Source organism: Lemur catta, chromosome 2 (assembly GCF_020740605.2).
Source record: "Lemur catta isolate mLemCat1 chromosome 2, mLemCat1.pri, whole genome shotgun sequence".
NCBI lineage: Eukaryota > Metazoa > Chordata > Mammalia > Primates > Lemuridae > Lemur > Lemur catta.
Window position 1 is genome coordinate 98,334,002 of NC_059129.1, and position 15,458 is coordinate 98,349,459.

The window sequence follows — 15,458 nt, forward strand, 5'->3', positions numbered from 1 at the left end:
AATCTTCAGGATCTAGGCAAAGAATTCTTAAATTTGATACCAAAAGCATGACCCATAGAAGGAAAAACTGATATATTTAACTTCATTAAAATTTTAAAATTTTGCTCTTCAAAAGACCCTGTTACGAGTTCAAAAAAGGGCCGGGAGCAGTGGCTCACGCCTGTAATCCTAGCACTCTGGAAGGCCGAGGCGGGAGGATTGCTTGAGGTCAGGAGTCCAAGACCAGCCTGAGCAAGAGGGAGACCCTGTCTCTACTAAAAATAGAAAGAAATAGTTTGGACAGCAAAAATATATATAGAGATAAAAAAATTAGCCGGGCATAGTGGTGCATGCCTGTAGTCCCAGCTACTCGGTAGGCTGAGGCAGGAGGATTGCTTGAGCCCAGGAGTTTGACGTTGCTGTGAGCTAGGCTGACGCCACGGCACTCACTCTAGCCCGGGCAACAGAGTAGCCCGGGCAACAGAAAAAAAAAAAAAAAAAAAAGTTCAAAAAGGCACACTAAACACTGGGAGAAAATATTTGCAAATCACATACCTCACAAAGTACTATTATCTTAAATATGTAAAAATTCTCACAACAACTTAAAAAATCCAATTAGAAAATGGACAAAGACACGAATTGACATTTCACTTCACACAGGAGGACACAGAAATAGCACATAAGCCCATGAAAAGATGTTCAGCATCACTGGAAATTAGGCAAATGCTAACTAAAGCCATAATGAGACATCACTACATACTCATCGTGATAGCTAAAATAAAAAACAGTGATAACACCAAATGCTGACAAGGAAACTGAAAAACTGGATCATTCGTATATGACTGGTGGAAATTTAAATGATAAAACTACTCTAGACAACAGGTAGTGTATTTTAAAACTAAACATGGAACTATCATATAACCCTGCAACTCCATTCCTGGACATGTATCCCAGATAAATGAAAATTTATGTTCACACAAAAACTTGTACACTAATGCTTATGTTTATAGCACCTTTACTCGCAATAGCCCCCAAACAGAAATGATCTAGATGTCCCTCAGCAGGTGAAGGGTTAAACAAATGGTGGTACATCCACTCCCTGGAATACTACTCACTCAACCATTATAAAGGAACAAACTATTGACAAATGCAACAATCTAGATAAACCTCCAGGGAATATGATGAGCAAAAACAGCTAATCCCCAAAGGTTCCATATAGTACAATTCCATCTATATAACATTCTTGAAACAACAAAATTTTAGAAATGGAAAACAGATTAGTGGTTGCCAAGGGTTAGGCATAGGGTATGAAGGAGAAAGGGAAAGGTGTGGTTATAAAAAGGCAACATCAATAGATCTTTGTGGTATTGGAAATGTTCACAATATTGACTACGGTGGTGCATACATGAGCCTACACAGCTAATAAAACTATATAGAACTTAATATATATACACATATACACACAAATAAGTAAAATTGGCAAATCTCAGTAAGATGAATTGTACCAATATCAACATCCTGATTATGATATTATATGATAGGCAAATGTTACCACTGGGGGACACTGAGTAAAACGTTCAGGAGATCTCTCTGTATTATTTCTTATAACTGCATGTGAATCTACAATTACCTCAATTTTTTTTTTTTAAAAAAGGCAAACATTAACTACAGGAAAAACAAAATGTTATGTAAGAAAGAAAAGTAACTATAGCAAACTATTTGGCTTAATTATGAATAATCTTTATATACTCAAAAAATAAAAACACTGAAAAATTATCTAACTAAAATTATAATGACTACATTAGAAGGATATGAAGGCAATATGCATATACATGATAGGGCAGGGAGGGGGTGAAAAAAAGAACAATAACTTCATCTTCCAGAAAGTCAATAGGTGATGCTTAAAACCAAAACATCAAAAAGTAGCATTTAGCATGTTATTTAGATATATAAAGAGATAAAATTTTAAAATCCATTAAAATAGCTGAAAGAAGTTGCCTAGGAAGTGGGAAATTTAGAGGTTGGGGAGGAAGGCCAAGACACTGTTTTCTACAACAAGCCTTGCAGAATCATTTGATTCTTTAAATACATACATGACTAATTTTATTAAATAATTTTATTACTAAAAATTTTCTACTCTACCTCCCTTAAAGTTCGGGGGTGCAGGGGAGAAATTAACAGACAAAAACTTATGTGATAAAACAGATTACATCAACACTGAACATCTTATATTGCCCAAACTGGTAAGTGTCCTAAGGAAATACCTATGTCATTTCTAGGGCTATATAAATAACCTTGTGGCATCTACCACATAACTAAGAATCCTATAGACATTTTGAATAAGTCTTTTCTTACAGAGTATACAGTATGATATTACTAATGTACAACAAAATCTGAATTTTTATAGAAATTACAGATTCCATATAATAATCATGATTGAGCTTATTCTGTAACAAGCCATTCAAAATCTTGGGGAAGTTGTTTTTCTATGCCCTCATCCCAAAACTTTTAATCATAAAGGCCTTAAAAACTGGCACGGTAAGTAAATATTCAATATGTGTCTTTATTCACAAATTAAAAGCTTCAAACTCTACAAGTACTATCAAAGAAAAGTACAATTTAATATGTAAAACTTAACATCTTCTGCCATGACTTCAGAACAATTGTTCAAGAGTCACATAATTCTATTTTATCTGTACTTCTAAAATGAATAATGCTCCATTAACTAATAACAATTTGGTTAAAATTTGGGGATTTCAACAATTTCTTCAGCAATATCCCATACCACTTCCCTAAAATATCTAAGTGAATCAAAAATGTTAACTTATTTTTGCAACAAAAGTAATAAGGCAAAATGGATAAAAACATTAGTGTATATAAAATATAGTAAGTCTAAAAGAATACAGGCCAAAATGTTAACAGTAATAATCTGAGTGCAGGGAATACAGGGAGTGTTCATTCCCTGTCACCTTTTTTCTTCCTTTCTGCCTAGCCATCCAATTTTCCTACACTGAATATATTAAAAGTACATAATGAAAAACAGCTCTCCTAATAGTGAACTGATAAACACCTCAGCAGAGATGCTCCTAAGAAGTCCTTTGAAAGTCAATGACAAAAGTGAGGGGAGTAAGACTTCAAAATAAATGAAAGTCATAAATTTAAAAGGCAGCAGCGAGAAACAGTAAACCGTAACTTCTCTTAATAAATATAGCTGAAAACTCTATTTCAAATCATTCTCCACCTTTTTAATTCCAGTAATACCTGTACTACACTTTGCATTACCATAACATTCAATATTATTTTCTAAAATGTATTTTTAAAATCTCAGATAAAATTGATAGCACTTACTGCTGTAAGGCCTTCATTATTACAAATATTGACATCAGCACTGTATTCCAATAATTTACTCATGCATTTCTTCTGCCTGAAAAGAAAAAGAGACCATCACAGATAACTGATACTAGAAAAATATACAAATGACAATTTACTGAAATATAACTACAATCAACATTAGCTGATGATGTCATAATACAATATCTACATCTGTAATATCAATCTATATCTGCAATATTTAAATAAACACTATCAAATAAAATACAAAATTGTTTCTACACCTCAAAGATAAGAGGATAAAGAAATGGTACAATTAATCAGGTTTTCATGTCAGTGGGACAAACTCATCATTCTAACTGCAGAGAAATTTCTGACTAAATATATGGAATAGTAATCTTCACTAGAAATATGAGAAAATATAAGTCTAATGCTATATCCGTAACAAAATGATGTCTCAATGTTATATCTTAAGTTCTTGATTATACAATATTTAAAAGGTAATACTGAGTTATAAAAACATAATTGGAAAATCAGTAAAATATATATCCATGCATCCCTCTATCCACTTCATTTTTTTCAGTTATTTTTATTGTGCTAAAACACACATAAAATTCGACATCTTAACCATTTTTAAGTGTATACTTCAGTGGTATTTTACTTAGCATAAATGTCTTCAAGGATCATCCATGTAGTATATGTCAGAATCTCTTTCCTTTTTAAGGCTCAATAATATTATATATACCACATTTTGCTTATCCACTCATTTACTGATGGACATTTGGGTTGCTTCCATATTTTAGTTACTGTGAATATAACTAAACTCATGTTCACTCTCTGAACATGAGTGTACAAACATTTCTTTGAGACCTTGCTTTCAATTCTTTTGGATACATACCCAGTAGTGGAACTGTTGGATAGTTTGGCAATTCTATTTTTAATTGTTTCAGGAACCATCATATTGTTTTCCACAGCGGCTTTACCATATTACATTCCCATCAACAGTACAGAAGGGCTCCAAATTTCTCCATATCCTCAACAATACTTGTTATTTTCTGGGGTTTTTTTTGCTAGTAGATATTCTAATGAATGCGAGTTAGTATTTCATTATAGTTTTGATTTTCACTGATTTTCCCAATTAGTAATGTTGAGCATCTCTTCATGTGCATATTAGCTATGTATATATCATCTTGGGAGAAATGTCTATTCAAGTATCCTTTGCCCATTTTTGAATTGTTTACCTACTTCCTTTTGCTGACAGTTTCCTCTTAGCCTGATCCACTCCTAGTTAATATTCAATATTCATCTTAAATTCCCCTTCATTAATGAAGATGTATAGATTCCCGTGAACTTCATGGAAACCACATATTCCTCTCCAGATTCATCTTCTATTGGTATCACCCCTTTGCCAATCAGGTGTGATAAAAACATATGCTTGACTACGCTCAGAACTAAACTAATAAAGGAAATGTAATATAATCCATAACATGAAGGTGTTTATGCTGTAGTGGAGCATACAGTATATATTATATATATATAATATTGTGCATATATATTATGTACAGTGAACATATTACATAATATATACAGTATATATGTATATACTGTCTTGTCTACTAGATCATAAACATCTTCATGCCATGGATTATATCATGTGTCTTTTATCAACTCAACAGTAAGCATAGCCAGGCACACAGTAACTCCCAATAAAACTTTATTAATTATTAACTAAAGGTTCAATCTTAAAAGTCAATAGCTAAAATTTTTATTGATTGAATAAACCTTTTAAAAGAAAAAAGAACTGACAAATTACTTTTTTGATTTTTGTAACTGAAATTAAGTTAAATGTCATTTAAAAATAAGTCTTATAATCAAAGAAATGAAAGAGAATAAAGCTCTGAGTAAACTTTTAAGATCAAACATTTAGAAAGTTCCTTCATCTAACACATTGTTATGAAAACCTTAAGAAATACTCAATAATCATGGAACAAGAGACCAGATAATCCTATAAAATAAATACATTGTTTAAAATATGTCTGTGCTTGTGTGTCTATACCCACATGGCTGGATTTCAAAAAACTTAGAAACCTGATATGGACCATTAGCCTAGTGCCAATGGTTAAGTGGGAATGGGCCATAGAAACAAACCCAAAAAAGTGTTTGGGGTAGGGGCTGCTGAAGAAAAGCAGTAATCCATAATGCTTCATCTCCAAAAATGAATTGCAAAAGGTACAGGACAATATAGAAAAAAAATATCCTATTTTCCTTATTTAAAAACCATTATTACTACTTTCCAGAAGCCGAATACATCAAAACAACCCAATAAGTGAGCAACTCTTTTGCTAAAAATTGGAGCTAAAATATTAACTAATGTATGTTTCAAATCTGACTAATACGCAACCTAAGGAGACACAATAATTTCAAAGTCTTCCCGTTTACCATTCTCATATAACTGTAAGCAATGCTGGATCCCCCTGTACAAGGAAGCAAGTATTTTCCTGTTCAGATATTACAACAATTTTGGTAACCCAAATGACACAGGGACCAGTCACCCAAGTACTCTGTGGAAGCTTAATGGGGCTTCTACTGGAAAAGAGGGCAATCCAATACAGCACTAATGGTGAAGAGAGAAATGTTAAAGCCCATCAAGAGAAATATACTACCCATCTGACGATGGCTGAGAGAGCAAAACAAAAAGCCAACCTCAAAACACAGATGGACCAGCAAAATGGGCAGAATTCTCCTATGACTTCTACTTCAGTCTGAACAGATTTGAACTCATAAAGAAATTACAGTAAAAAATTATTTGTGAAAACATCAGCAGCTACAGGAAGTAACAAGTATTCAAGTCATTTAGCAAACACTGAATGAGCACCTCTAAGTTGTATAAGGTCCCCACTCAGTAAATAATAAAAACCAAAATATTTAGGTATTGAATGTCAAAAGTAATTTTTACAGCAACAGAAAGGCATCCAAATTAGAGAAAGGGCTACGAACTCTTCTTATTCCTTTTCTTCTTGCTGACTTGCTATGTGAATCATGTAATATCTGCCACATTTCTTCATCTTTAAAATGTCTTCTTCAACTATTGTTGACAGAAACAGTGATCAAAACTACTACTTTTCTATGTGCTACTTAAAAGGCCTTTATTTGTGAAAAACAGTACATGAAAACCTTTTCAGCAGACCAAGAACATCCCATCTTTCAAGCCTAGGACCTATTTCTTGGTCCTCACGCTGAAGTCTTATGACTAAGTCTCCTATACAATGGCAGTAGACTTTTTACCCCTGCCCTGCACCAATCTCTGCTTTCATTTACAGTTGTTGAGACAGAGTACTAAGATATTTTTCTACGTGTAACCTTTCCAAAGACCTTTGTCACAACCTACCAACACTTGGGATAATGTATCTGGACCTAATATCAATTGAGCAAGGGAATGAATTATTTACTCTATATCCTTGAGTGTGACGTACTATTAAATACAACATATCTAATGTGGCTAATTATTATAAAAACAACTGTTTAATCAGTACAGTGTTACCTATCACAATAGTGGACAAACAAATCAGTTCACATGCTAATTCAGGAAATGGGGCAGACCACACAGTGTCAAAGGACTATGTCTTTCCCCTGCCGAACCTAGACAACACTATGGTTCTTGTTTTTTTGGTTCTACTTTAATCCTTATATGCAGAAATCTGGCCTCAGATTTGCAATGGACAATTTTAGCTTTACATTCATCTCACTTAGGCAGCCATCTAAAATAGCTAGAATCCCAGTTCAGAATAAGAAACAAAAATATCTTCAAGAGTAACCAAAGAAATACAGTTAAGAATATACTTCCATAGAGAAGTTTAAACAAGGTTTATGAAACATAAGTTCCTCAAGCCCTGAATCAAAAACTACTTATTTTCATTTTAAACATAATTCTAATCATTTTGGTCTGATTTCTCAGACCAACAGAATTTTAAGAAGTGAAAAACAATGGAGGAGGCAGGCTCTGAGATGTGTCACCTGAAATTGCTGGTAGAAAAGGAAAGGAAAAAAACATAGAAAGTATACTAGGGCTTAAAATAGCATACAATAACATAATGATATTCATAATGATGACCAGAGTTAGGAGAACATAAAAATATATTTAATATGCCATTTTTAAGTTTTTTGCTTTTTAGAAATATGACTTTTTAAAAAAAATTTTAAGCACATTATTTATTTACAAAACTTTTGTCATAGTTAAAATGAAAAATAGTGTTAACCTGAAAAGAGTAAGCTACCCCTACCATCTAGAAAGCTTATTTTAGTATAGTTCATTCTCAAATAATTATAAATAAACTGGGTACTTTATATTCACTGTCTTTAATTCCATTAATAAAATTAACTAAACAAGCAATTTGAAAAATAAGCCATGGAGTTAGGAGTGGCAAAGATTAGCAGGAAAAAGCACACCAAAAAACAAGTAAAAATTATGCTTTTCAGAAAATGTCATTAAAAACAAGTAAAAATGAGCTTCCACAAATATATCTTCAAGAAGAAAAATATTAGTGAACAATTTAATAAATTATTAAATAAGATAGTTATTTAAAAAGTGAATATAGCCGGGCGTGGTGGCTCACGCCTGTAATCCTAGCACTCTGGAGGTCGAGGCGGGTGGATTGCTCGAGGTCAGGAGTTCCAGACCAGCCTGAGTAAGAGCGAGACCTCATCTCTACTAAAAATAGAAATAAATTATCTGGCCAACTAAAAATATGTATAGAAAAAATTAGCCAGGCATGGTGGCGCATGCCTGTAGTCCCAGCTACTCGGGAGGCTGAGGCAGTAGGATCGCTTAAGCCCAGGAGTTTAAGGTTGCTGTGAGCTAGGCTGATGCCACGGCACTCACTCTAGCCCGGGCAACACAGCGAGACTCTGTCTCAAAAAAAAAAAAAAAAAAAAGTGAATATAATGACCCAAGACCCACTTTAAAGAGGAAGGAATAGACTTACCAATAATATCCTTGAGAGACAAAAAATTATAGGAAACAAAACATAGACATCATTTTTGTAGTTTTTCCCAAGGCAAATACTGGGGGGGGGAATCATCAAATCAAGGTAGAATACTCTGAATACTGTTAGTCATAAATGATAATAAAACTTAAGTTACTCAAGGAAACTAAATATTTACCCATTTCTAGCTGCCAAATGAAGGGGTGTACAGCCTGAAATATCTTGATAGTTAGGATTTGCTCCTTTCTTTAACAGCAGAACCAAACACTCCACTGATCCACAACTAAAACAATATTAAAATACAGTTCAGATACATTCAACGAACAGCCACATTTAACACAGCTTAATTAAAAAGCAAAAAATTCTATTAAACACATTTTTTTTTTTTTGAGGCAGAGTCTCACTTTGTTGCCCAGGCTAGAGTGAGTGCCGTGGCGTCAGCCTAGCTCACAGCATCCTCAAACTCCTGGGCTTAAGCGATCCTACTGCCTCAGCCTCCTGAGTAGCTGGGACTACAGGTATGCGCCACCATGCCCGGCTAATTTTTTCTATATATATTTTTAGTTGTCCAGATAATTTATTTCTATTTTTAGTAGAGACGGAGTCTCGCTCAGGCTGGTCTCGAACTCCTGACCTCGAGCGATCCACCCGCCTATTTTTAAGGTTCATATTGCACCTACAATTTAACTTCAGTCACAAATAGTAAATATTCTCTACTTTCAAGATGGTACACTGTACTACGAAAACTATAAAGTATTTGAGAAATTCAAATAAAGTAAAATAAAGTGTTAGTTTATGAGAGAAACTATACAGTACTCTCAACTTTTTCACCTTCTAGAAGCCAAATTAATCATGAACAATTAATTTCAACACACCTACTTAAATTCCAAAAAGAAGATAAATATCAATTAGTTAACTGGTTGATTACATACTAGAAGACACACTAGAAGACTAAGGATAAAAATCATCCTCCCACCTAGGTAAAAAATATAAAACCAATCACTTCACATGCAGTTAGCATGTGAAAATCCATATTGGTGGGATAAAAGGAAAATGTTGGTGAACATACCCTTTGAGTACATCCAGGAAAGACAATCCCCATGCCTAACCTACTCTGATCCAATCTAGAACAATGGGGACATGAATGAGACTTGAGTCCAATCTCCAAGTTAATTTTTCAAGAGACAGAATGCATAACACACTATGCCCTACACAGGACAAAGAATTACTAATCCATCTGTTCTCATGTCTCCCCGTAAATACTGTGAGAAAATGCTGACTCAAAGCTTATTGATCCTTGCTCTAGACTAGAGTTGAACCCACAATATCTTTAGAGTCTTACTTTGCTGCAATGTGAAGTAAGCTTCTTTTCACACGTCCAAATGCATAATTGACATCAAATTTTGAATTTGACAGCAGTTCAGAAACAGACCTATGCCCAAAAAATATGAAAAGAGGAATCAATATGTTAAAAAAAGTTTTTAAAAACACAATAAATCAATTTAACAGCTCTTTAATTCTTCAAACAGTTCTATCCCATACCAATCAAAAAACAAGGCTATTTTCTAGCCTATTTACTATTCTCTTAGTATGGCAGCCAGCACAGTATCATTCAAAAACCAAATTCCTTGACCAATAAACTGGCACTGAAGGTTTCTTCATCTCCCACTCAGCCAGTGCTACATAACCTGCTCTGAAGACACTAACAGAGAAAGTTGGTTTCAGCTCTCCCTAGATGCTTGAGAAACAAAGGGCATAAGGCCTGGCTGCTCCCATTGCCAAAAGTTGAGCTACCTATATTAATGCTTGGCCAGATAAAGAAAATCAGACAAAAACATTTTTTAATTATACCAGACAGGAAAATTTACAGCAAAAAATAATGTATATTTTAAACTTGTTTCAAAATAGTTTCTCTTCACATTCTTCTCATTATACCAAAATACCCAATGGCTAACTACAGCACAGCCAACTGCTTCAAGTATAAACACCCCCTCCCACAAAGCCAAACAGCTGTATCTCATTCATGCCCCTGTAAAAAGAGGGTTAACACTACATCAATAAAAAGAACATCAACGTAGGGTCACATAAGGGAAATAAGGTATCCCTCAGCCCTAACCTTTTGTTATAAAGATCAGTAGTGTGACCTCTAAAAGAAATCATCCCAATATTTTTTTCTGTCAGTGACCAAAAAAAAAAAGAAAAATTAAGTCATTAAATATGAAATGTCTGATTTCAAAAGTGTTGTTTATTGTATCTCAAATAAGAAGCAGTACAATTAATTAAAGTATGTGCCTAAACTATCAACACAGCTGTGCCCTCTTAATAGTAGCTTGTTTATGCAAGCAGCGAAGAAGGCTGGAGAGTGGCAATAAAATTGCAAAAGGTGTTTTCCACAGCTTGTTGAGAATTGAATATTTTTCCTTGCAAGAAGTAGTCCAAAGCCTGGAAGAAGTGGTAGTCAGTTGGTGCAAGGTCTGGTGAATATGGTGGATGATAGAGAGTTTCCAAGTCCAGCCTCTGCAGTTGGAGCAGTGTTGTTTGTGCGACATGTGATCAAGCGTTGCCTTGCAAGAGGATTGTCCTGTCTCTATTGACCAATTTTAGCTGCTTAATCACAAGCATCATCATCATTTCATCCAACTGGTTGCAGGAGACATCTGCTGTAACCAACTGATCAGATTTCATGAAGTTATAGTGGAGAATACTAGCACTGGACCACCAAACAGACACTATTAGCTTTTGTTGATAAACATTGGGTTTTGAACTGTCAGCACTTCATCTTTATCCAATCATTGTGCCAAATGCTTGCGATTGTCAAAAAGAATCCATTTTTCATCACATGTAACAATACAGTATAGAAATGGTTCACCTTTATGTTGTGACTACAAAGAAAGGCAAGCTTTGAGATGATTTCTCTTCTGACACTTGTTTAATTCATGTGGTACCCATCAATTCAGCTTCTTTACCTTGCTTATTTGTTTCAATTGGTCCAATATTGTTGGAATAGCAACGTCAAACCTTGCTGCTAATTCACATATAGGTTGCGATGGATTCGCTTCCACTACAGCTTTCAGCTCATCATTATACACCTCGGTCTCAGGTCACCCACCTGGCTCACTTTCAAGATTAAAATCACCAAAACAGAACTTCTCAAACCATCAACATACTGTGCATTCATTAGCCACATCCTTCCCAAACACTTCATTAATATGTCAAGCTGTCTGGACTACACTGGTTCCACAACGGAACTCGTATTCGAAAATAAAACCAATTTTTGACTTATCCATGGCTTCACAAAAATTGCTCTAAAAAAAAAGTGAAAGAGGCCGGGCGCGGTGGCTCACGCCTGTAATCCTAGCACTCTGGGAGGCCAAGGCGGGTGGATCGCTCGAGGTCAGGAGTTCGAGACCAGCCTGAGCGAGACCCCGTCTCTACTAAAAATAGAAATAAAAATTATCTGGACAACTAAAAATATATATACAAAAAATTAGCCGGGCATGGTGGCGCATGCCTGTAGTCCCAGCTACTCGGGAGGCTGAGGCAGAAGGATTGCTTAAGCCCAGGAGTTTGAGGTTGCTGTGAGCTAGGCTGATGCCACGGTACTCACTCTAGCCCGGGCAACAGAGCAAGACTCTGTCTCAGAAAAAAAAAAAAAAGTGAAAGATAATCAAAACCCAAACTGTGCATTTGAAAGAATGAGGATGTACCTTCACAGCAAAGTAAAACAAGAAGTGTCAAAGTGAAATCTCAGAGATATCAACTATAAAACTTAGTATTTAAGGAAATTGGATATTTCATACTTAATAACCATATACCTGACTTAATACCTGATTATTCATTCAGAAAATCTCTTACTATAAAATTTTACAGCTAACATGGATCTTAGAAAAACACATTCTTTATTTCACAGCAAAAAATTGTAACTGACAGATCAAACAACTTGCCTCAGGCAACATCTATGTCCAAACTGTGTCTGTCTGTATTTGCCTGCACGTGTACACATTTAGAACTTACACTTCTTAAAAAGCATAATTTATGAAACAAGCACCCACCTGTGTTGATCAGCCATAACCATTGGCATTAATGTATAAACAGCAGTTTCATTATCTGAGGGGAAAAAAAACAGAAAAATAATTATCTCCTACTTTTTCTAAGGGGTGATTCTTAACAATTACTTTAGAGTTTTCTTTTTACATAAAACATGAGGAGGAGAGGTAGAAGAGGAAATAGTGCAGAAAACCAGACGTACTGCAAAATTTGAAATAGTGAAGGATCTCTCATCCGTTCTACTGCTCACCCCTTCCATATCATCACAAAAGAGCTTAGCTTCTGGATGTAAAAGGAAAATAAAAGACCTAATATTTTCTGTAGATTTAACGACTGAAATTTCTTTTACTTTCAAAGGGTGTTTATAGACATCATGTTTTATCTTACTCATATGTAGTGTGGGGGAATTTTAAGTATATATGGATATTAAAGATATATACGCTAAAATAATTTGAAAACCTTAAATATGCATAGTACTTGCTTCTTGCCAATATTATTATAAAAGAAATTATTTTAGAAGCTTTCATGAAACAGCATCGAAGTTTTAATTTTACTTATCACTTTATATTCCTTATAACATTTTTATTCATATTTGCTATCGTTTGAATGTGTCCCCCAAAAGTTCATATGTTGGAAACTTGATTGCCATTGTGGTGATGTTAAAAGGCAAGGCCTCTGGGAGGCAAATGGGCCATGAGGGCTCTACCCTCATGAATGAATTAATGTCAGTTAGTCATCCTGAGTTTGGCACCCTTTTCCTCTCATCCTTCCTTTCTTGTCCTCTCTTGCCCCTCCACTTTCCACTATGGGATAGATGATCCTCACCAGATACTAGCACCATGCTCTTGGACTTCCCATCCTCCAGAACTGTAAGAAATAAATTTCTTTTCTTTATAAATTATCCAGTCCATGGTATTCTGTCATAGCAGCAGAAAATGGACTAAGACAGTATCTTTAATAGAATAAATTCGCAAAAACATAATCTAAAAGAAAACATTAAAAATCAACATCTATGATGCCATATTATACGTACATTCTAGCTAGTGTTTTGATTTTTACATATTACAAATGGTCATTTCTCAATTCAACGCATATTGGAGAGTTATGTTTTTAATTTTTAATTTTTTGTTTCTAGAGATGAGGTCTTACTCTTGTCACCCAGGTTGGATTGCAGTGGCTATAGCTCACTGTAACCTTGAAGTCCTGGGCTCAAGCAATCCTCCTGCTTCAGCCTCCTGACTACCTGGGACTACAGTTGTGCGCCAACACACCCACCTGATTTTTGTATTTTTTACAGAGGCAAGGTCTTGCTGTGTTGCCCAGGCTGGTTTCAAACTCCTGGCCTCAAGCAATCCTCCTACCTCAACCTCCCAAAGTGCTAGGATTACAGGCATGGGCCACTGCATCCAGCCCAGTTTATGTTTTTTAATAAATTATTTACAGAGAAGTAACCCTGACAACCCCCACTAAGCTCTTTTAAAAGTTAATACTGAGACCGTCTCAAAATAAACAAATAAATGAAAAGTTAATACTTATGCTAAGTTAATAGGTTAAAGTTTGAGAAACAATATTTGCATGGTATCAAAGTATCTACAAAAAATACTAACTAATTGTGAAGGAAAAATGGTAAATTTAAAGTGAAGAACCCAACAGCTACCATTTTAATCAACTTACAAAGGGTAACATCACTAGAAATACATATAAATATTATGCAGTTACTGATATGACCCAGTGAGAATAGCACATCACTTTTGTAGTGCAGTGTTCCCTCTTAGTACAGCAGTACAGTAGTTCTTACCGAAAATGCATAACTTCAATCTAATCATGAGAAAACATTAGACAAATCCAAGCTAAAGGGAATTAAACAAAAATGTGCAGGGGATACATTCCAAGACCCCTAGTGGATACCTGAAACTGTAGATAGTACAAAACCCTATATATACTATTTTTTTTCCTATACATACATACATACCTATGATAAAGTTTAATTTATAAATTAGGCACAGTAAAAGATCAATAATAACTAGTAATAGAACAATTATAGTAATATACAGTAATATACTGCAACAAAACTTATGCAAATATGGTATCTCTCTCTCTCTCAAACTATCTTATTGTACCATTCCATGAGTAATTGAAACCATGGAATGAGAAGCCCAGATGAGGGCAGACTACTGTTTTTGCCAAAAATGCATACCTTCAATCTAATCATGAGAAAACATCAGATAAATCCAAACTAAGAGGAATTAAACAAAATACCTGACCATTCCTCTTTAAAAGTCTCAAGGCCATTGAATACAAGGAAAGACTGAAGAACTACCACAGCTTGGGGGAGACTAAAGAAATATAACTAAATACAACGTGGCATCCTGGATTGGAACCTAAAATAGAAAAAAGACATTAGTGGGAAAACTTGTGAAGTTCTAAGAAAGTCTGCAGTATAGTTAACAGTATTACACAAATGTTAATTTCTTAGTTTTGATAACTGCAATATGTTAACCTTAGGGAAAGCTGGGTGAAGGGTATATGGGAACTCTACTATTTACACAACTTTTCTACAAGTCTAAAGTTACTTAAAAAAATTTTTTTTAATAAAAGCAGGAGGAGGCTGGGCACGGTGGCTCACGCCTATAATCCTAGCACTCTGGGAGACTGAGGCGGGAGGATCACTCAAGGACAGAAGTTCGAGACCAGCCTGAGCAAGAGTGAGACCCTGTCTCTACTAAAAATAGAAAGAAATTATCTGGACAACTAAAAATATATATAGAAAATACTAGCTGGGCATGGTGGCGCATGCCCATAGGCCCAGCTACTTGGGAGGCTGAGGCAGGAGGATCACTTGAGCCCAGGAGTTTGAGGTTGCTGTGAGCTAAGCTGACGCCACAGCACTCACTCTAGCCTGGGCAACAAAGCGAGACTCTGCCTCAAAAAAAATAAAAAATAAAAAATAAAAGCAGGAGGAACTGTTATAGATTAAGAGAGTCTTAAGAGACAAATCAACCAAATATAATGTGTGGCCCATGTATGGATACTAATTCAAAAAAATCAACTGTGAAAGGACATTTTTTTAAAATATACTAGTTTTTATTGCATTATAGGGAATGTGGATTATTGGAAATT

The 15,458-nt window shown here is 34.9% G+C and overlaps 1 protein-coding gene across 4 annotated transcripts in view; it reads right to left on the bottom strand.

Annotated features, from left to right (window-relative positions):
* Nucleotides 1–15,458, bottom strand: part of HACE1 (HECT domain and ankyrin repeat containing E3 ubiquitin protein ligase 1) — a 101,679-nt gene that overhangs the window by 79,384 nt on the left and 6,837 nt on the right. For all 4 annotated transcript variants that reach the window (XM_045544090.1, XM_045544088.1, XM_045544087.1 and 1 more), the window contains exons 2-5: nucleotides 12,344–12,398; nucleotides 9,634–9,723; nucleotides 8,470–8,574; nucleotides 3,328–3,403 (exon numbers count right to left, since the gene is read on the bottom strand). In XM_045544090.1, the coding sequence (XP_045400046.1) occupies nucleotides 3,328–3,403; nucleotides 8,470–8,574; nucleotides 9,634–9,723; nucleotides 12,344–12,398 (326 nt within the window). The remainder of the gene's footprint in view (nucleotides 1–3,327; nucleotides 3,404–8,469; nucleotides 8,575–9,633; nucleotides 9,724–12,343; nucleotides 12,399–15,458) is intronic.